Source organism: Panthera pardus, unplaced genomic scaffold, assembly GCF_024362965.1.
Source record: "Panthera pardus isolate Hobbes unplaced genomic scaffold, ASM2436296v1 HiC_scaffold_17, whole genome shotgun sequence".
Lineage (NCBI taxonomy): Eukaryota > Metazoa > Chordata > Mammalia > Carnivora > Felidae > Panthera > Panthera pardus.
In genome coordinates, this window is record NW_026526732.1 from 36,816,103 (window position 1) to 36,838,806 (window position 22,704).

The window sequence follows — 22,704 nt, forward strand, 5'->3', positions numbered from 1 at the left end:
CTTGTACTCACTTTTCTGGAGTGAAAAAGTACAGACAGTGGAAAGGATCAGTTGTTTATACAAGCAGAGAAAGAGGACGCTTTTTTTAGCCTGTTAGGAGAGTGGTTGGTTTTTTGTAAAAAGTAAAGCACGTTATCTGGGATACTTCGTGTTGTTTAACATGTAAATAGTGTTCAGTCCCTGGGCCAAGACAGGCCCTCTGTGACTCTCTAAAGAAAAGAGAGTCTCGCCCTTGGGGAAAAGGGACGTGGATGAATGCAATCATGAACAGAGAATCTCAATAAATTGTTTGGAAGAGGATGATTTTTTTCCCTCATAACATGGCCTTGGTGAGATGAAAGATGGATTTGAAGAAAGAAAATATTTTTTGGGTAATATTAATTTGTTCCTTTCTTTGTTCATGAGAAAAACATTCAGTGTGTTGTTATTGGATCATTGCTTTCAGCAGGACCACTAAAAGCAATATACAAGCTACACACCAAGAATAACATGAAAAATAATTGAACAGTTGTTTTATATTAGCAGACAGGATTATAATGACTTATTTCTAATGACAAGTTAAGTGGAAATTATACAAAATAAACAGTTTATTTTTGAACTACAACTGTAAAGTGGTCACAAAGGCCTGATGATGCCCGTTCAAATTTATCTGTGTTCTTCTCTATTCTTTGCACACATTATTTTTCTCATTTTCCTCTGGACCTGATATTCAGGTTGAAGGCTTGATTGACATCACTGAAGCAGTGCCTGACAGAGTTTTATTTCTTCCATTATTGTCAGGTCACAATCTCATGCCTAGGGAATATGGGCCCACAGTGTGTACACACTAAGTTCTCTATTTCCCTAATATAACCATTCCTTGATTTATAGTTTTCATAGATAGTAACCAATCCAAATTGAGTCACAGAAATATATGGGACACTATATAACCATAGTGTTTTCAATGATTGCAACAGTGAATTTATTTAAAAGCACAAAATTTGCAATATGTATTTTTTATGGGTGAAACAAGTTAAAAATATGTGTTCCTTTCAAATATATAATAAGTATTACTGTTCAGAGTGACTGGATATCACTTCTAGCATATGAACATGTGACTATATAGTAGCCATTGATAGGCTAGCTAAAGAAAAAGTCATAAAAATTAAGTCTATATTTATTCATGCATTTCTCCACTAATTTAGCATGTAGTTATGTCATACCTACTATATTTAAAATACTGAGATAAGGACTGAGAACAATGGATAAGACAGACATAGTCCTTATTCTTAGTGGGTTTGTATTTTAACCAGAGAGATAAACATTAAACACTAAATCAGGTAGTATTTAATTATACTGTGAAAACTGCATCACAGTAGAACTACAAGGTACTCAAAGCCTAGAAGACAAAAGTGCTGACTAAAGGCTACATGGTGAAGGGAGACTTGCAGGAACTTGAGACTTAATAAATTAAAGAGGAAGAGTTTGTGGGGCACCTGGGTGGCTCAGGCAGTTAAGCGTCTGGCTTCAGCTCAGGTCTTGATCTCAAAGTTCATGAGTTTGAGCTTTGCGTCGGGCTCTGTGCTGACAGCTTAGAGCCTGGAGCTTGCTTTAGATTCTGTGTCTCCCTCTTTCTCTGCTCCTCCCCCACTCACACTCTGTCTCTGTCTCAAAAATAAAAATGCATTAATTTTTTTTTTAAAGAGGAAGAGTTTGTGAGGAATGTTCTAGGCAAACAGAAGATCCAAGCCTTAAGACAGGAAGGAATAGTGGTGGAGTTCTAAAGCTAAAGCACATTTAGAATTGGAATCCAGAGTACTTATCATAGCACACAAGCCCTTGGTCATCTCATTTTATAAATCTCCCCTCACCCCTGAAGTCATAAACACATAGACAGTAAATTAAGCCACACGATTGTTGGAATTATTTAGGATGGTACAAAGACAGCTCAGTCAATAACAAAACTATGAGAAAGTCTTAACAGTCAATGTGTAGGTAAAGAAGGTTGAAACAGCAAAGGGGACTAAGAGTGAATGGTCAAAGTGGTATTAGAGACTTTGAGGCAAAGAAAGGGAGTGACTAGACATGTCAAGTGCTGCTGAAGGCTAAAGCAGGATCAAGTCGGACAGATGGAAGTTTTCAAACTGGGATGGATGCTGTGTAGAAAAAAAGGGGAAATGAGCCTTGGATGCTGGTGGATATAGAGAAAGTAGAATGATCAATGGAGCCCAGGTTCCAGTGAGGTCCAAGAATTGTCCTGGTGGAAAAAACAGTGTTGGAGATGGGAGCTTGGCTTGAGTACAGACAATAAAAGATAGGAGATTAGATGAGGGAGGAAGACACTTAGTGATTTTGGAGGGGGAAAAGGTTATTATGACAGGTTTCAGGTGTGGCTCTGGGAGTGAAAGTCTAAGGGAGAGAAATGGAAAGTTCATTCATAATAAGGAGATCCAGTCAGGGTGTTGAATAGAATGTCTTTGTAAATATGAACATCATCCAGGATCATGGGGATGGAAGGAAAAACAATAATCCCATCTTTTTTTATGAAGAATGGATTGTGACTAGAGATTGGTAGATGGATGATACCAACAAGAAGGGAGATGGTGCCTACCTAGCTGGCAGGAATATCAAAGCAGTGGGGATTTTTAGCAAGAAGGTAAGGGTGCAGTGGACAGTACTATGGCAAGAATATCAACTTGAGGCTATCTAGGGGCACCTGGGTGGCTCAGTCAGTTAAGCGTCTGGCTTCAGCTCAGGTCATGATCTCACACTCCGTGAGTTTGAGTCCTGCGTCAGGCTCTGTGCTGACAGCTCAGAGCCTGGAGCCTGCTTCAGATTCTGTGTCTCCCTCTCTCTCTCTGACCCTCCCCCATTCATGCTCTGTCTCTCTCTGTCTCAAAAATAAATAAACATTAAAAAAAAAAAGAATATCAACTTGAGGCTGTCTAGAGTGTGGAGGAATAAGCAGCATCTTCATTTGTAGGAGAAGTGCTATCCTCAATGGAGAATGGAATTTTAGTCAAGGTAGGGAGGTAGTGACAATGTTCTAAAAGAAAGTTGAATATGTAGTGAAAACTGCAAACTATGGAGCAAAGTTCTGAAGGCATCTGAGAGAATCTGAGAGATAAGAAGGAAGAGAAAGAGGAAAGGATTGATGCTTAATGGAAAGCATTTGGTCAGTGAAAAATGGAGCATTGTGGAGATTTTTTGAAGTAGAAAATTAGTACCTGTGGATGGTTTGAAAAGCCAGGAACTGGAGGGAGAGACTGACTTTAAGTAAACAAGGTTGAGAGAACACAGCAGGATCAGCAGTTTAAGACACATCTAACTCCTTTTACATTAGGACTAGGGAATAGGAACCAGGCTGTAACCAGTAAAAAAAAGGAGAGGTTGAAAAACTTGACATGGCTCCACTAGAGGAGACCAGTGTGGGGATTGCCTTTATTTAGCAAAGTGGGGTTCTTAATTATTGAAATGCTAATGTATTTATAAAATGCTCAATCTGCCAGAGATTTGCACCAAGATGCACCAGACCTGTGCAATACTTTTTGAGAAGCCTGGCTAGAGGTTTGTCAATTTTGTTTATTTTTTTCAAAAAACCAACTCTTGGTTTCGTTGATCTGCTCTACAGTTTTTTTAGATTCTATATTGTTTATTTCTGCTCTGATCTTTATTATTTCTCTTCTTCTGCTGGGTTTAGGTTGCCTTTGCTGTTCTGCTTCTATTTCCTTTAGGTGTGCTGTTAGATTTTGTATTTGGGATTTTTCTTGTTTCTTGAGATAGGCCTGGATTGAAATGTATTTTCCTCTCAGGACTGCCTTCGCTGCGTCCCAAAGCATTTGGATTGTTGTATTTTCATTTTTGTTTGTTTCCATATATTTTTTAATTTCTTCTCTAATTGCCTGGTTGACCCACTCATTCTTTAGTAGGGTGTTCTTTAACCTCCATGCTTTTGGAGGTTTTCCAGACTTTTTCCTGTGGTTGATTTCAAGCTTCATAGCATTGTGGTCTGAAAGTATTCATGGTATGATCTCAATTCTTGTATACTTATGAAGGGCTGTTTTGTGACCCAGTATATGATCTATCTTGGAGAATGTTCCATGTGTACTCGAGAAGAAAGTATATTCTGTTGCTTTGGGATGCAGAGTTCTAACTATATCTGTCAAGTCCATCTGATCCAATGTATCCTTCAGGGCCCTTGTTTCTTTATTGACCGTGTGTCTAGATGATCTATTCATTTCTGTAAGTGGGGTGTTAAAGTCCCCTGCAATTACCACATTCTTATCAATAAGGTTGCTTATGTTTATGAGTAATTGTTTTATATATTTGGGGGCTCCGGTATTCGGCGCATAGACATTTCTAATTGTTAGCTCTTCCTGATGGATAGACCCTGTAATTATTATATAATGCCCTTGTTCATCTCTTGTTACAACCTTTAATTTAAAGTCTAGTTTGTCTGATATAAGTATGGCTACTCCAGCTTTCTTTTGGCTTCCAGTAGCATGATAAATAGTTCTCCATCCCCTCACTCTCAATCTAAAGGTGTCCTCAGATCTAAAATGAGTCTCTTGTAGACAGCAAATAGATGGGTCTTGTTTTTTTATCCATTCTAATACCCTATGTCTTTTGGTTGGCGCATTTAATCCATCTACATTCAGTGTTATTATAGAAAGATACAGGTTTAGAGTCATTGTGATGTCTGTATGTTTTATGCTTGTAGTGATGTCTCTGGTACTTTGTCTCATAGGATCCCCCTTAGGATCTCTTGTAGGGCTGGTTTAGTGGTGACAAATTCCTTCAGTTTTTGTTTGTTTGGGAAGACCTTTATCTCTCCTTCTATTCTAAATGACAGACTTGCTGGATAAAGGATTCTCGGCTGCATATTTTTTCTGTTTAGCACACTGAAGATATCGTGCCAGTCCTTTCTGGCCTGCCAAGTTTCAAAAGAGAGATCAGTCACGAGTCTTATAGGTCTCCCTTTATATGTGAGGGCACGTTTATCCCTTGCTGCTTTCAGAATTTTCTCTTTATCCTTGTATTTTACCAGTTTCACTATGATATGTTGTGCAGAAGATCGATTCAAGTTACGTCTGAAGGGAGTTCTCTGTGCCTCTTGGATTTCAATGCCTTTTTCCTTCCCCAGTTCAGGGAAGTTCTCAGCTATAATTTGTTCAAGTACCCCTTCAGCACCCTTCCCTCTCTCTTCCTCCTCTGGAATACCAATTATGCGTATATTATTTCTTTTTAGTGTATCACTTAGTTCTCTAATTTTCCCCTCATACTCCTGGATTTTTTTATCTCTCTTTCTCTCAGCTTCCTCTTTTTCCATAACTTTATCTTCTAGTTCACCTATTCTCTCCTCTGCCTCTTCAATCCGAGCCGTCATCGTTTCCATTTTGTTTTGCTTTTCGTTTAAAGCGCTTTTCAGCTCCTCATGACTGTTCCTTAGTCCCTTGATCTCTGTAGCAAGAGATTCTCTGCTGTCCTCTATACTGTTTTCAAGCCCAGCGATTAATTTTATGACTATTATTCTAAATTCACTTTCTGTTATATTATTTAAATCCTTTTTGATCAGTTCATTAGCTGTTGTTATTTCCTGGAGATTCTTCTGAGGGGAATTCTTCCGTTTGGTCCCTGGAGTGGTGAGGACCTGCAGGGCACTTCCCCTGTGCTGTGGTGTATAACTGGAGTTGGTGGGCGGGGCCGCAGTCCGACCTGATGTCTGCCCCCAGCCCACCAAGACCTGTGCAATACTTGACCCATTATGATCAAATGGTCAGCCTTGATCTGCTCAGCCTTTCATGTTACAAGTTTCAGGTTTAAGAAATTTATTTAAGTTTTATGTTTCTTCTTTGAAATCTGGTTATAATTCACATAATTTTCATGAATTTTTACATTTCTCCCTCAACATTTTAATAATATTGATTGAATTTGAAATGAAAAAACAAGAAGCCACATTTCTTCTTTATCCTAGTTTATTACTCAATACTGAAAAACTATGATTTAATAGTCATTGAATGAATATATTTTCCAAAGGCATCTAATATCAAAAATACTTAAATACTAGTTTAATCTGCTTCTTTTCAAAGCTATGGGCCAATACAAACTATGTGACAAGCCTGACAATAAATTTAAAAATTCATACTGACTTAAATTTTTCTGGGCTGTGGATGAGTCAAATATAAACGGTTTAATTTGGGCAATACCGACATTCAAATGCTGATCTTTTGAGTTGTCCCCCATAGGATCACCTGGATCCCATCTTTTGTTAGTAGAGAAGGAATTTGAGAATTATCTACAAATGACTTACCACACTCTATTTTAATTCTCCATTTAAACAATTTAAGAAATTATGTTGGAACAATTTAAAGTCTGAAACTATGTCATATTTACATTTGTATTCTCATACTGTACCCAGTATCTGGGATTCTATAGATAAATTGGATATATCATTTATCTATGGCCACACAATGCTGCATACTCACCAGCAAAACCTAATGCATATAGCCAAACCACATTTATTTATTCCACGAAACTGTGTAGTTCAGCTGACCTGATCAAGGCTGGTTCACCCAAATGTCTGGGTTTCTACTGGCTGTTGGTTGTCTCAGCTCTGATGATTGGGGTAACCTGACTTTACTCTCTGTGCCACTCAACCCCCAGTGGGCTAGTCTAAGCATGTCTTCATGCAGTAGTGAAAGGACAAGAATGAGCAAAGCCAATTGTGGAACTCTCTTTCAAGTCTCTGTGTCACATGTGTCAATATCCTGTTGATCCAGAAGTCACATGGACAAGTCAAAAGTCAAAGTAGAAGGACATGGCAAAATTACATGAAGGACATGAATACAGAGAGAGGTGGAGAAATGGGGCCATCAATGTAACCAGTCCACCACATTGAATGGATAAATGAACAAATGGATTGCACAGTGGTGTGAAAAGCACTGGACTAAGGGTTGGGAGACGTATCCCTGAGGCTCGGCACCATTCATTCTGTTTATTTGGGTTAATTATTTAATCATGATGGACCCTAATTTCCTGATTGGCCTTTTCCAAGCTTTAAAAGCCTTTAATTTGAGCTTTTGATAAAGCTTTTAATAAACTTAATGCTGTACACAGTCTGCGAGAGGAACTTAAGGAAAATTGTTCATTATCCTATCCCTTAGTGAACCAAAGTGGCTAATATGGATGGCCAATGTTGACTGGCTAATTTTGACTCTATGAATCTTTGAATATTATGTAACCATGTTTAAACTGAAAACTAAATTGAAATTCTAGTCTGAATTTGAATATGGTTCAAAGTGCTGAAAGTTCAGTTTCCTGTTTAGGTCTCTAGTTTTTGCTCCTATCTGATGATTCTTTTGAAGCATACAATATGTCAGTATTACATCAAACACTGACATCTCTTATATGTGAGAGGTGTTTTAGGGCCCATTGATGTTGTGCCTTAATAATTCATTGTTAGGAGGAATTATTATTCTTAAATTGAGTAGAGAAGCTTTGTCAAGTTTGCATAATGCTGATAAAATATGATTTAATTTAAAGTAGATGCTATGATTTGTTTTACATAAAGGCCACAGGTAACGCAGAAATGAAACCTGCTCTTCATTATACAATATGTGATTATGTAACACATAATGAAATGCTGTAGAATTTAACTCTAAGAATAAAAACTGAGTGAAAATGTGTTAAATGAGAAATATCTTATAAACGTCACAAGAAGAAAATGATGTACACAAACAGGATTTGAAGATGATTTTCTGAGTCTCAGATGACTTCTTATTCTAGTCACTCAGACTGCCTAAAAAATTCCACACCTAGATTACCAAAATATATTGATGAAAATGTAATTTGTAACTCACTTTGACATTTCAAATGTTCTGATTCAGATATACAGACATAACTTGCCATATGATAAATGTTTATCCTTGTCATATCTCTGGGAAGCATTTATTTTGGACTGATAATTTACTTGTGAAATCAATCATTCTGGCCTGTGTCATTTCAGAGTCTCCATGTAGACAAGAAACTGCACTCAAATCAAGCTGGCCTGGATTCAAAAGTACCAGTTGGTTGTCAAAATGATTCGGCCGATCTGGAGAAAGAGAAAAGCAAGAGTGGGGCAACTGTCGTAGCAGCCACCAATGTAACCACAGGTTAGTTAAGCCACGTGACAATGGTTTTAATTGCCCACATGACAAATGCATAATTTAGAGATTGTTACTACCACTTTGCTTGGAATATATGGCTCTCTCAAAGTGACTGCCTGAATTGCAAATCTCATTGAGATGTAGTTTTAAGTGCAGCGTAATATTAGACACTCACAATAAGTCTGTTCTTTTTTATTTTTTATTTCTATTTTATTCTCTTCATTTATGGTTTTCATGGCCAAGGATGTGTTTTAAGATTGCTTGTATTATCATGACAATAATATTTTTAAATTTTTGCTAGAATTAACAAGAAGGATTGATGGCTTGAGAAGAGGTTATAGCAACTGAGATGTCTTTAATTTAAAGATGTGTCAAAGAAGTAACCTAATGTATATGTGAATTATGATGGTTTTGTTTCTAGGGGTGATGATCTGATATTTTTCATCTCTACTAAAAGCAAAACAAGAACAAATGGACTTGTGGAGAAGTTGATAGCGTTGCTACTAACTTCCATATTGTAGAAATCTGGGATGAGTTAGCAAGGGAAATGAGAATTTTCTTTCTTGGCAATATTTTAGACACACCAAAGCAGCTCAATTTCTATTACACTTTATCTTTGAAACTTCACATTTCGTTTGTAGGAAAATGGAAACAGTAATTATTCTTAAGCATATGGTTTGTTCCTTTCCCCTCCGTATTTGGTTTTGTAGCTAGCGCTCCTTTTTTTCTCCAAGGGCATGTAAAAGTCAAAATACTAGATATAACGTCTCTGAAGTGTTTCTGCTCAAACTCTGTCTGTACAATCTGGGTTCTTTCATGTAGTTAGCTTACTGACTTTTGACACTCCTATAAAAATATCCCATAGAGCTTTTCTTATTGCCTTTTCATTGACTCTTGCCGACTGATAAAAATGAAATTCTGTGAAGGGCTTTGAAAACCATGCATATTGCAATTCCTGCAAATTTCAAATACTAATCAAGCATGACTATAAAAGAAACAACCACTGCAATGAATATTGCTGCAGTGTATTGAGTCTCAAGCCATTACTAATTCATTGCAAACTTTTTCCCCTTAAGATTATGGATCCTACAAAATACCAGATAACAAAATTCCCAAGATCAAAGTTTATGTTTCAATCATTGGAAAACTTATCTGATCTACCCCTGTGTGTGCCTCTTCCTGGGATGGCACTGGACAGCCCCAGCTTTGCACCCTGCATGAATCGTGCAGAATATGTCACAGACCCGGGCAGCACCTGCTTTGAAGATGTCGCCTCTAAGTGATGGCTTAAGAAAAAAAGAACACCTGGAATTAAAGTAGTGTTTTTAAGCAAGTGAGACTCCTAACTTTATTTAAGAACGGTAAACTGACCTCTCCTTACTTAGGTTAATTTCAACATACATTTATTTAGAAATTGTTTAGTCCGCTTATCTGGGAAATATCTTCATTTGCTTTCCCATCTGTAATTACAATCAATTACAGAATAAGCTGTCTTCACTATGAATTAAAGTGTATGACAATTCCATATGTAAAAATACAAAAGTTAGATAACACAGAAATATAATTCTTCAAATTCCATTTTATCTTCTGTAATATATGTCTCTCTATTTGGAAAAAAAAAGACTCACTGGATCTCTACTTAATATTTACCATATACCAGAGATAGCTCATCTCTGAGTATCCAGGAGCCACCACGGAGATCAGGACACGCAGATTGATACCCTTTCCGAACTTTCCCTCTTTTTAGTGCTTCGACAGAAGTCATTCTCTTTGGTAAGAATGGCAGTTTTAGAGTCTTTTGTAGCACATCACAGACAAAAGCAAAAACAAAAGCAAAAATCTTATGAAGACAGGGGTGCTGCTTCTCCCAGTTTGCTCCTTTTGGACGCCCAAATCTTGTTCTTCCACTTAGATGAAGTGGAACCAATTCAAATATGTATCTAATCATTATACTAAAAGGAATTCTTTATTTTAGAATTGAACGTAAATAATGAGAAGATTTGCTGTGAATGGCTGCATGCACATCGTGTGATGAAAGTTTGCACTGCTGCAGCCAGGGGAGCAATAAATTCTACCTCAGGAGCCGTGCTGCCTGGCCTGGCTCTTCTTCCCTAAGCAGCCAATGTAAATGCTTCCCCCAGTCTCCTGCATGACCTTCTTCTGTGGGTCCTTGACTCACTCTGGTTGCTTGGCAGGTTGGCAATGCCCACGTCTTATTTTAGGAACTTTGTTATTAAGCCTGTACATAGTTTTGTCCATAAATTACTAAAAGAACAGTCCTCTAAAAGTGGGATGATTAAGTGCTTAACCTTTGCAGTCTGAACTCAGACTGTTGGGTTTAAATCTTGGCTCCCACTTGCTAGCTGTGTACCATGAGCAATTTGTTAATGTCTCTAGCTCTTTATTTGTAAAACTGCATTAATAATAGGGCTACACCATAGGCTATTTTGGAGACTATATTAGATAAAATAGGTTAAAGTTGGTATAGGACATAATAAACTCCAATTGAATCATAGCTATTATAACTAACTTTTTCATCCTTATGAGTTGATCGCTAAGAAAAACTTTGGTTCCAGACAGTGTCTTCTGCAAAGCGCTGGCTGTGACCACCTGTTGTGGCTCTTGTGGTTTCTGAGTTTCTGCTCGCGCTTTTTTTCCTTCGAAGAATGTATCCTCCTGGGAAATTCATGGCTCCTATGAATCCCATGTGCCTGGGAGTCAATTGGAAACCTTCTTTGGAGATGAGACCCTGACTCCTCTGAGTCCAAGATATAGTGCAACTTTGCAGGGACAGGAAAGCCCTGACCCTCCCTAATGGACATCTTCCCCATCTTAGGTCAGCTGCAATAGCTCAGGAAGAGCACAGGACTTCACTGTTTATTCAGTTAAAGTGCTATTTTTGGTAGACGACGTGTGTTAAGTACAAATGTTTGTTTTAAGCTATTTGTTTCATGTCTAGTTCCCTGGGTGGGCTTGCATGTGGAACGTTTATTGGGAGTGCTCTCGGGAACGACACATATGGCAGAGAAACAAAAGCAGGTCTAGGCAGAGGGGGAAGTTGAGTCATAATACAGTCACAACAGAGACCTTAGCTGTTCCCACCGGAAGGCCTGGAGCTGGTATGGCTCTTCAGAGTTGTCCTGTTTTGGGGTGAGGGGCCAGGTCTTTATCAGTCATTGGATATCGAGGCTTCCAAGAAGGGGGCAGGACTGTGGGTAAGGTGGCTTCCTTCAGCCAAGGGCAAAGTCATTTGGTATCAGAAGATGATCATTTAGTTGTGAAAAGGATCTGGCTATAATGTAGGTCAACTCATTAATTGCAGAGATTGCTTGTGGTGATCTGACTGGCTGAACAAAGATTTCCTCCTTCTGTGTCTTTCTAAAAACTGCACTCTTTGCCAGAAAGGATAATCTTTTAAATATGCCTATTTGTTTTTGCCCTGCATAAATGTGCTCTACTGAGCAAATTCTATATTCTCCTGAACAAAGCTATCAACTGGAATGTCCTTTCTTTTGACACTTCAGTTATGTTCTTCTAATTATTCCTCCATCTTTACATTAAATTCATGCCACAACTCATCTTACATAATAAATTCAACTTGTCAAGGAGTGAGAAGACCCCCTAGGTCAGAAAACAAAAAACAGGTATCCTGAGGTCTAGTTCCAGTTCTGCCATACCCAGATGTCTTGCCCTTCACAGGCCATTTCATTTTTCTGAGTTATAGTTTCCTTACCAAAAGAGGAGGTACACCAAAAAATCTCTGTGCCCTGTCAATTCTGAAAGTATGAGATTCTGTGGCCTATTCTGATATCATAGAGCATGCAGCTTTGGTCATCTGTAAGCAAAAGTCACATAGAAGTGATTCACCACATGTAGGAACCTACATATTGTGGTCAATTAAACAGGGGAAAGAAAACAAGTTCCGTGGAAAAAACTCATCACTGAAGTCAAGGTAGAAGCTACAGATGAAGAATGGATCTATCGGAAAATAAATAAATTTTTATATTGAGCTTTAATTTAACCTTAACATTTGATCTCAACTTTAGATTTTGCTTGTATTATGAGAAATGAAACATGAGGCAGTTATCTATCGGGACTACTTTGAGAGTTAGATAAAGTTGGTGTTCTGTATTAAAGACCCGGACTGAAGAATGACTGAAAACATGCTATCAAAAGATAGTACTTTAGATATCATAAAACATATTTCTGTTTCTCAATTTTAAAAAAGGAACACTTCAGTAATTCAGCGTTATTGTAAGTAGTGTGTAATTCTAAGCACAATAATTACCCTTACTTCAAAGACTGGAAAATCTGTTATATAAAATATTGGACAATTTTATTTATTTATTTATTTATTTATTTATTTATTTATTTATTTATTTATTTATTCATTCATTCATTCATTCATTCATTCCATGAAAGACGCCTACTTGCTTATCTTTTCTTTAAATTTTATTTAAATCTAAGTTAATTAACACATAGTGTAATAATGGTTTCAGAAGTAGAACCCAGTGATTCATTATTTACATATAACACCCAGTGCTCATCCCAATAAGTGTCCTCCTTAATGCCCATCACCCATTTAGCCCATTCCCCTCCCTCCTCCTCACCAGCAACCCTGTTTATTCTTTGTATTTAAGAGTCTCTTATGGTTTGCCTCCCTCTCTGTTTTTATCTTATTTTTCCTTCCCTTCCCCTCTGTTCATCTGTTTTGTTCCTGTAATTTCAAACTGGTAATCAAAAAATCTGGTATATCATTCATCCTTCTATTTAACATCAGTGCAGATTTTTCATAATATAAACAAAACAAGGACACCGGTATGATTCCTCTGACATTTCCAGGGAATACTATCTGAGTTTGGAAGTACTGACAGCCTAAAGTGAAATGTTGTAAGATTGCTCTTCATTTTATAGCAACCCATTTCCCTCTTCTCAGAAGGTTTAAATGTTTAAGAATATGCTGGAAGGAGAACCCACAGTCATTTCATTCTTTCAACAGTTTTGAAATATCATTTCCTATTAGGCAGTTGTGTGAGTACTGACAGCCTTGCCCCTCATCTTCCCCAGAGATTAATTTATTTCCTGCAGTGTTTTCTCTTCGCGGAAAATCTGACTCGTCAGCCTTCACCAATGGGAAATCTCATCAGCAGAATGTTAATTGTAAAAGCAAAATCATATACCATATTGAAAGGGAAAAGCAGTTCTCTAGGCAAAGCAACCTTTTTCTTTTCTTTTCTTCTCACTCCATTCTCTCCTCAATCTGCGGCTGGACAGGAACATTAACCACTGGGGAAACATTGTGCAAGATGGTGAGTTATAGAGGGAAATATTCAGGCTTTGCAACCAGACAGACCCAAGGCTGAACTCTTATTTGAATGAATGTCACATTTTCTTGTGATTTTGTTTCTTTATCTGTAAAATGAGAATAAAAATACCTGCCTCACATGAAATTGTGTAATGAGACTGGCACAGAGGATACACTAAAATATTATTATTATTATAGGGTCAATCAACAGTCTTTGTTTAGCACTATATTGATTGCTGTGGCATCATATTTAACCATGTGAGTATACCAAGGAATCTGTTAGAGATTTGAAGAAATATATGTCTTCTAGCTGTTAGTTGTCAGGAGTGTTAGACCAAGATATATTATTGAGATAACCTGTTTGAAGTCTTGTCTTCCACTCCATTTTCTTTTTCTTCTCATTTCCACTCATCTAGATTTCACAATGCTTGCTAAACACTTAGAAACTTGTTGTTTTTTTCACCAGTAAATTCTTCAGGTACCCAAAGGCTCTTTGCTAATAGTTTTAGATCTATCTATTAGGACTGTACATTGCATTTGAGTTATATTTTCCAAAATTATTTTCTCTGAAATAAAAATTATCAATTTATATTTGATTCAGTCTCAGAAATAAAACTTTGGCGAATTAAATCTTGAGATTAAGAAGATAATAATATACTAGAAAAGTAGAGATGAAGTTGAGAAATACTAGATGAAAAATCAAAATCAGGTTTTAAGCCGAGAATAATGATTTTTGTACTATGATTATGATTAACAGATCCATTTAAGTAAATGAAGTTTTTTTCTTGTTTCCCCCATGTTTTTTGTGATTTGAGTGTGACACTAGAAAGAAAGAGCGATCAAAGCATTAGATGATCAAGTGAAAAAAGGAGATGTCATGGTGTAAACGCCTAACAACTGTGACCTAACAACTAAGCTGCGTGCATGGTGTCCAACTTACAATAGGTGATACTCTTTCATGTGGCAAAATGATAGTTTTCTCCAGACTGAGGACAGTATCTTCACTTGTATAGACCAGGAGCCTGAATCTGTGTGGTAACCTCTGCCTTTGACCTTTATGGAGTCACGCACAAATCATCAATTGATCCTTTTTAATGGTAAAGGCATTTTTTTAACTATAGAATTTACTTCTAAATAATATACTTTTGAGTGAGTCTTTCCCTAATTCTCTGAAAATCCTCATAAATAACTTTCAATCTTATCATTTCAAATTTCCTTTCTCCTTTCTTTTTCTAAACATGTTTCTTGTTGGCACATGAGAATCTTTCTTTTATCCATTATTCCATACCAATTCTAGTTCTTGTTTTATTAAAGAAACGTTTTTTATTCTCACCAATGAACCAAGTAAAGGAAAAAGGAACAGTTGACAGTAACTTTCAAAACTTATTGCAGTGATTCTCTTAAGTTCTTGCACATAAAAAAGTCACTTTATGAGCATCTTAAAAATACATATTCTTGGGGGAAAATACATATTCTTGGAATCTGCTGTCTAGAGCAAGATGGGCAAACTGGCAGTGAGTCGGTCAGCCTGTCCCATTGTCTGTTTTTGTATGCCCATGAGCTAAGAATATTTGTTATTTCATTTTTAAATGTTAGAAAAAGACAATGAAAAAATATTTTTTGTGACATGGAAATTACATGAAATTCAAATTTCAATGTCTATATAACATTGTATTGCAACAACAGCCACACTCATTCATTTAATATTGCCCATGGCTGCTTTCATACTGTATCCGCAGAGTTGAGTGATTTTGACAGAAACCATATGCAAAGCCTAAAATATTTACTCTCTGATCCTTTAGAATGAAAGTTTTCTAACCTCTGCTCTAAACAGTCTAATTCAGTAGTTCTCAGGTAGAAACTAGGAATCTATTTTGACGTATATTTTATGTGACTGTGAGGCAGGAGGTTCTTTGGACCACACTTTGAAAAACAATGCAGTGGAAGAATTATGGACAACTTTTCTCTTCTCACTCATCACACTCATTTTATCAGCAAATCCTACTGGTTTTATCCTCAAGCAATATCTAGAATATGACTATTTATTTTTACCATGTTCACTGTTGTCAACCTAATCCAAGTCATCATCATTTCTTTTTTGGATTCTTGTATTGGCTTCCTAGTCAGTCTGCTTCTTTCTTTCTTTCTTTCTTTCTTTCTTTCTTTCTTTCTTTCTTTCTTTCTTTCTTTCTTTCTTTCCTTCTTTCTTCTTCCCAGAGCACATGTGTGGGGCAGGGGCAAAGAGACGGAGAGAGAGAGAATCCCAAGCAGGCTTCTCACTCTCAGCGTAGAGCCCAATGTGGGGCTCAAACCCATGAATGGCAAAATCTTGACCCGAGCTAAAGTCAAGAGTCAGACATTTTAACTAACTGAGCCACCCAGGTGCCCCAGTCTGCTTCTGCCCTTACCTCATGCTGTCCATTCTCAACACAGCAGCCAAGAGTGCATGTGTAAAAACCTTAGATCATGTAACTCCTTTCCTCAAAACCCTCCAATGGCCTTTCTACTTCTCCCCCTTTGTCACTATCTAGCTACTGTGGCCTCCCAACTGTTTCTCTGAAACTCTAGTGTGCTGCATCCTCAACACCTACACAGACTGTTTTCTCCAAATGGCATAATCTTCCCCCAGAGAGTGACGGACTTAGGTTTGTCTTCAGTCAGTCTTCCCTTAACCATTGGCTTCTTAGTGATCCCTTCTGTAAACACTTTATTTAAAATTATAACCTTCCTGTATGGGGCTGCCTATCTCCCTGGTGCCATCCAACATATTATATACACCTTACTTTTTTATTTTGACCAGGGGTCACCTTCCCCCACATGAGGGCACCATAGAAGCAGGGATTTTTATCGGTTTGCTCTATCCTTAGATTCTAAAAGAGTGCTGACTCTCTTGATAAATATTTCTTGAACAAAGAAATGAGCCCCAGATTCCCATTTTGGGCTTGATGGATAATGTGTGACAACTATGAAACATTTCTTGTGTGCAAAAATAGTTGCCATGAGTATAAATATAAGACTCACCCCTAGAAAATGATGAAATATGATGATAGGAAGAATACAGCAGCTATTTCAATCTCAGCCAATAACTTAATTACAAAAGGTCCTAAGGAAAGTAGAGGTTAGATACAGATATGAAGATGGGTAAATGGATGAAAATCCAGTTGAAAACCTTGAGAAGAGATTCCAGGAAGCCACATTTCACAGTTGAGCTGCCTCCTCTAAGAAGTAGTTGTGCTTTCTGCAGGTTCTACTGTTCATCATCAGCTTGAGCAATTTGAGGAGACTGGATCCCAAAGTTTCCCAAAGGGAAAATGAGCAGGGTGTGACTAGCAGTGGTTCAAATTCACGCCTTAGGAAGGATCAGCATTAGAAGATAATGTAAAGCAATTTTAGATAGACTTGAATTTGAACTTGATTCCTCTAAACTAAAAGGAAATGGATGTTTTTCTTTCACCTTAATCTTCTCATTCAAAAAATTCATCTGATTTTGCCTATATAAAGCTTTATTGTGTGGATTGAATAATAGGTTATTCTTACAAAGATGTAGATTTTAACTACTAAAGAATACTTTTTAGAGAGAAAAACAAAACAAGACTGCATTGTTTACCTGTTCTTCTATGGATGAAGTGTTTGGCTTGATCTCCAAGGGGTGTACATGATTCTACATCCCTCAGTTAATTTAGTCATTTAAGTAAATGTGAATTCAAAAGCCATCAGTGAATATTCAATTCAGTGTAAGAAACATCACCTCCATATAAAGTTTGTGACATTTCCAAAAGGAATGGTTGATGAATGCCAAAAGAGTTGAGGCTTTTAAATCAGTTTGAATTTTAAAACCTAAACAATTGTCAGAAAAGTCAGTTCCTGTACATTTTGAGATTCTTAAAAGTTAATACAATAAAGAACTCCTTTTCTATTCCATGTGAAATCTGCTCTGTCAACTTGAACTGGCCACAAGAACCCAAGTGTTGTTTGAGGCGTTCTTGTGCTGGATGGAAGATTGGGCTCGATCAAGGAAAGGCAACTTGTAAGGTCCCCTCCAAACTAAGATTATTTAAATCCTATTATTTTATACTGAGATAACCTGATTATTCTAATTCCCTCACCTCCCATTTTTCTGCTTAACTATGTACTATCTTAAATCAGTTTATTGACAAGGGAGAATGAGACTAATAACTGTCAAGATGACAGATTGAACTTTCAGACTACAGGCTTATAAATAGTTTTATGTGAATATGAGATGGTAATAACAGGTAATATTTCTGTAGCACTTTACATTGTACAAAGCACTTGCAGATCCATTATTTCGTTTGATATTTCCTCACCTCTATGATTCAGTTATTACTATCACAACTCATTCCTTGATAGAGAAATGGAATTCAGAGATTCCTCCAGACACACAGTCCATAAGTCTTAGACTCAGGAATCAGACCTCGTTCTTCAGATTCCCTTTCTTTATATCACAATATATTGATTTCATTTGCCCTTGCCCCCTTCTTCCCACAAGGAAAGCAGTACTGTGAGGGAGAAATAATGTTGCTATCCCTTTTTACAGATAAAGATAGTAGGTGATAGAAGTGGGAATTAAATCTGGGCATACTGCCTAAAAAGCTGTGTTCCTTCATCTATAATGTATATTTGACAGTGTGTAGTTTTATTGCTGTTTGAGATGTGAGGAAGACCTAAAAATCTAAAGGTAGAAGTTGGGACTGGCGGGTGATGAGAAAGAATGAAATCGTAAGCGCATGGAATCCAGGCTTTCTCTCATTAGGCCACTGACTACCCCCATCCCACCCCCTACCCTCAGCTCCCCGCCCCAGTTAGCACTGAGAGATGTTGACGCAGGAACATAAATTGAGGCTTCCAGAGAAATTAGCATGATGTGTGGAGAAATTCCACTTCTTTCTGCTTTGACATCTCCTTTCTTCTTTCCCAGTTAGTCTGTGAGCTCCTCAGATGTCACAAAACTATACTTTGTCTTTATATTTCACACATGTAATAAAAATAGCTGACAGTTGGTGAGACAGTAAACCTCTTTAGTGTTAAATGTAAAACTCTTTGCATCTATTACCTAATTTAATCTTTGTCATAACCCTGTAAAATAGGAATTATTATCCCTTACCCCCTCTTCTTTTTAAACATGAGGAAATGAAGCACATAAAGGCTAGGTAACTTCCTTAAGGTTATACAGCTAGTATGTAGAAGGAAGGAAGGAAGGAAGGAAGGAAGGAAGGAAGGAAGGAAGGAAAGAAAGAAGAAAAGGAAGGGAGGGAGGGAAGAGGAAAGAGAAGGAGGAGGGAGAGGGAGGAGAAGGAGAAAAGAGGGGAGAGAAAAGAGAAGGGGAGGGAGAGAGGAAGAGATGGAAAGAAGGGAAAAAACAAAAGGAAAAAGACAGGGAGGGAGAAGAAAAGAAGGAAATGGAGGGGGAAAGAGAGGAAGAAAGGGAAGGAGGAGAAGGAAGGGAAGGAAGGGAAGAAGTCATAGGCTAATGAGAGCTCAGAGTCAAGAACCTTGAAGTGTTCCTCTTCAGGGCCACATGGCTAGCACTCAACAGATCACTAGTACAATGGAGGTATGGGAGAGCAAAGGAGATGACAGGTTTTCTGTACCTCTTGACCATTATAGTGGATGCTAGTAGAATTTTTTTAAACCTCCCAGCCCCCATGCTCCCCAAAGCCGTAATGGAAAGGAATGAAGTGTCTTGCCTGAACATAGACAGAATCCCTACTGTGGTATAGCTTGCTTTACTTGAGGGCTTGATACAGTGTTATTTTACGTTAATGGAAAATCTGTATGTGCTCCTCAGAAACAGTAGATCATTCTGCTTACGCTTGGGACCTGGTACTTTTTCTTCAGTTTAACATTTATAGGTACTCTTTTCCCCTTGTGCAGTCTTTGGAACTCCACTAGGTTTGGGCTCCATTCTGTAGGCCTCATGTCACAGCCGAGGTGATGGGTCTGCAATCAGACACTTTCAGAGCACAATCAAGCTTCAGTCTCTTACTAGCTGTGTGATTGCTGGGCAAGTCTCTTCACTGTGGATTCAGTGGTTTGTTGTTGTTGTTGTTTTTACCTTACATAGCCTGTATAATAGAGTTTTTCTAAACTAAAATGCAAAGAAAAGCAATTTGTAAACCGAAAAACACTACAAATTTAAGGTATTGTCTCCTACCTCATAGAAATATGTATCTTGTTCCTGAAGAGCTTATAGTTCTTCCTTGTCTTATTTTGTTTTTTGGTTGGCTTTTTGTTTGTTTGTTTGTTTGTTTGTTTGTTTGCCTCCTCTTGTTTTGCTTCTAATTATTTTCCCCAAAACATATATGCATGTGAGTATACTATAAACAGTATTTGAAAGCACGTAGTTTCTTTCCTGGCTATTTCCAATACACATTTCTGATGAACCCTTCTTATTTTTCTTTACTTATAGAAATCTCCAAAAGTAAAAAACATCAAAAGTAATGAGATGCAACTGAAGCCACCTGGGCAGTGAACATAAATGTTGCAATGGAAAAGTAAGCTTAGCCTTCAAGCCGAAAACAACTATTCCCCAACAGACTTCAGAAGAAACTTGACTGGCCATGGCAAAGGAAAAACACAACCTTAAAAGTTTTAACAGATAATACTCAAAGAGAAACCTATGATATGGAATTCACATAATCTATTCTGTTGTGCCAAAATCTGTATATATGGTTTTATTGTTATTTAGGACATATTTATTTAATGTGCACACACTTTCTGTGATTCCTATTTCCCCTGCCAACCATGAATCAATTGAAAATGAATTTTATATTTCAGTTTCTAGGTGAACCAGTTGAAAATAGGTTGAAAGCCCACCAAATATTTTCAGTGTTTCAGAATTTGGTTTCTTTCTAGAATTTTTCTAGAATTATCATCATTCCTGCTAAAAATAACTTAAAAAATAATTATATCTGAGGGTGATTTAAAATACCCAAGTTTCTTATCTGATTCCCTGGGAGCTGTGAAAATGAATTTGACTGCCCATTTTCAGTTTGTTTATAAATAAGTATGTTTGAGGCTTAGCCCCCAAAGCTATCATGAGTCACAGGAATTTTCTATAACTTTCTCCCCTGCCTCCTAACAACCAGAGTTCATGACTACGATATCACCAAAGATCAGATAATATGCTTTATTATTTTATGTACTGCATACTAGATAACCCTTTAGATGAATGCTTGTTAGGATTATAGTGAAGCCATTTCATTTATGTATCATTATGTACTGAGTATACAGGGACATATTATTTTTCCTCTAATAAAATGAAGAGACAGAGAAGTTATCTTGTTAGTTACACAGGAATTTAATGGCAAGCTTTGGACTTTGTTCATAGGTCATACTCTATACAAAAACTGTTAGTTAATCTCCTATATCATAATTATTTTCTATTGGGTATAGCAATTATTCATTGCTTTAGTACCAAGGAGTCTCTGAAGACAACAAATCATGAAACATCTCTTCAACAGAAAAAAAAAAAAAAACCTACAGTAAGAGATCTTTCGCACAATGCTTTATTGATAAACTGGTATAGCTTACTTCTTCTTACCTTTTTTTTTCTTTTTAAGTGGAACTGAATCCTGATTTCCAATACCCTAAAGACTGTTTTAGTGACTTCATGTGATGCTACAGTTGGTTATTTACAACTTCTGAAATTTTCTGAGAAGGTTTCACTTTTATTTATGTTGCTGGTTTATGCCCATAAGAACAAGAACTTTGCAAAAAGCTTATGTCCTCACCTTTGATTATTAAATTCCACAGAAAGTCCCTTCTCACTTCATCGATGTTGGCAAACTCATAAAACTCACAGACCAATTTTCTATTTTTCAAATAGTAATGAATAATTAGTGGTTTTTATCTGCTATATGAGAACAATTAAATTAGTACTTTTAGTCAGTACAATTCTTTGATTAGAAAATCAAGACAATGCATGTCTTAGTTTGGTTATAAACTATCAAGGTCTTTCTAGTGGAAATCATATATAAACATCTCTAACAATACAAATCCTTATAGGTACTATGCTTCCAGCTCTGTTGCTATTAAAAATTGTTAATCAACTTCATGTTCATCTATGGAAGATTTTGGAAGGTTGGAAATAAATTTTCTAATTTTAATTTGTATTTGTGTGTGTGTGTGTGTCCTTTGTCATGTTTAACTGTGGAATAACTAAATTATATAACAACTAAATTATATAACTAAATTATATAACAACTAAATTAAAATTTTTAACTAGAACTGAAACCAGTTATTCACTAGTAAGAAAAAGGCCGCCTATGTTAGAGAAGCCAGGAGAATAGAGATACTGTCCTCCTGCCCCTGTCTGCCACAACCAGGAGCCTGTAACAATGGTCCCAGTGACCACATTTCACAGTATGGTCAGGCTGTATGGATAGCTGCCAAGATTTCCAATTATGAATGTTACCGTCTTCCTAATTAAATCAGGTAAACAGTTTTGGGAAGGAGATGGAAAGGCGTGAGAAATGGAAGAAGGAAAATGTTCTTTTTTGAGATGTGTTCGGCTCTTAAAACCAGGACTTTAATATAAAAAGTGTTTGTTTTAAGATCAAAGTCAACATTAATGAGACTTCTGGATGTTTATCCAAAGGCTTAAGATACAAGTTACTTCTAAAAGAAAGAGGATATATAAAATTCGTAGGAATATATCTCAATAAGCTGGAACACTAAAAACTGAATCTAATAGAATGAAAGTATTCTTCTGATGTTGCCACAGAAACATTTCCACAATTTTATTATTTCTACTGCTTCTACTTGCACTAACCCTGTCACCATTCTCCTATTCTTGCTAACGTTCAATCTATTCTTAATGAAGTAGCTAGCATGAAGCTTTTTAAAACATTTATTATTTCATGCCACATTGCTTCCCACCTCATTCAGAGTAAAGGCCAAAATTCCTACAATGATTTACAAAATCCTACATGATTTACTGCTGTCACCTCTCTGGCCTCTTCTCACTCACTGAGCTCAAGCCATGCTGGCCTCCCCACTGCCCATCAAACATGGCCGGACGGTCTTGATTCAAGGCCTTTGCATTTGCTTTCGCTCCACAGGAAGTAGTTTGCCCAGATATTCCTCAGGTTCTGTACAAATGCCTGCCCTGAACACACTGTCTCAAACTATCACCTCAACCCCACCTGGTTCTTCCTATCTCCTTCCACATTTTATTTTATTTTCTCCCTAAGGATTGATTCTGTCTAATACACTATATATCCTCAAATCTTTGAGGATGGCACGGATTTCTGC

At 37.1% G+C, this 22,704-nt stretch overlaps 1 protein-coding gene across 3 annotated transcripts in view; it reads left to right on the forward strand.

The window, feature by feature from the left end:
• The window catches only part of THEMIS (thymocyte selection associated), a 186,644-nt gene extending 165,081 nt beyond the window's left edge, over positions 1-21,563 (forward strand). For all 3 annotated transcript variants that reach the window (XM_053904512.1, XM_019418293.2, XM_019418294.2), the window contains 2 exons: positions 7,985-8,132; positions 19,859-21,563. In XM_053904512.1, the coding sequence (XP_053760487.1) occupies positions 7,985-8,132; positions 19,859-19,890 (180 nt within the window). In that variant the 3' untranslated portion in view covers positions 19,891-21,563. The remainder of the gene's footprint in view (positions 1-7,984; positions 8,133-19,858) is intronic.
• Positions 21,564-22,704: the final 1,141 nt, after the last annotated feature.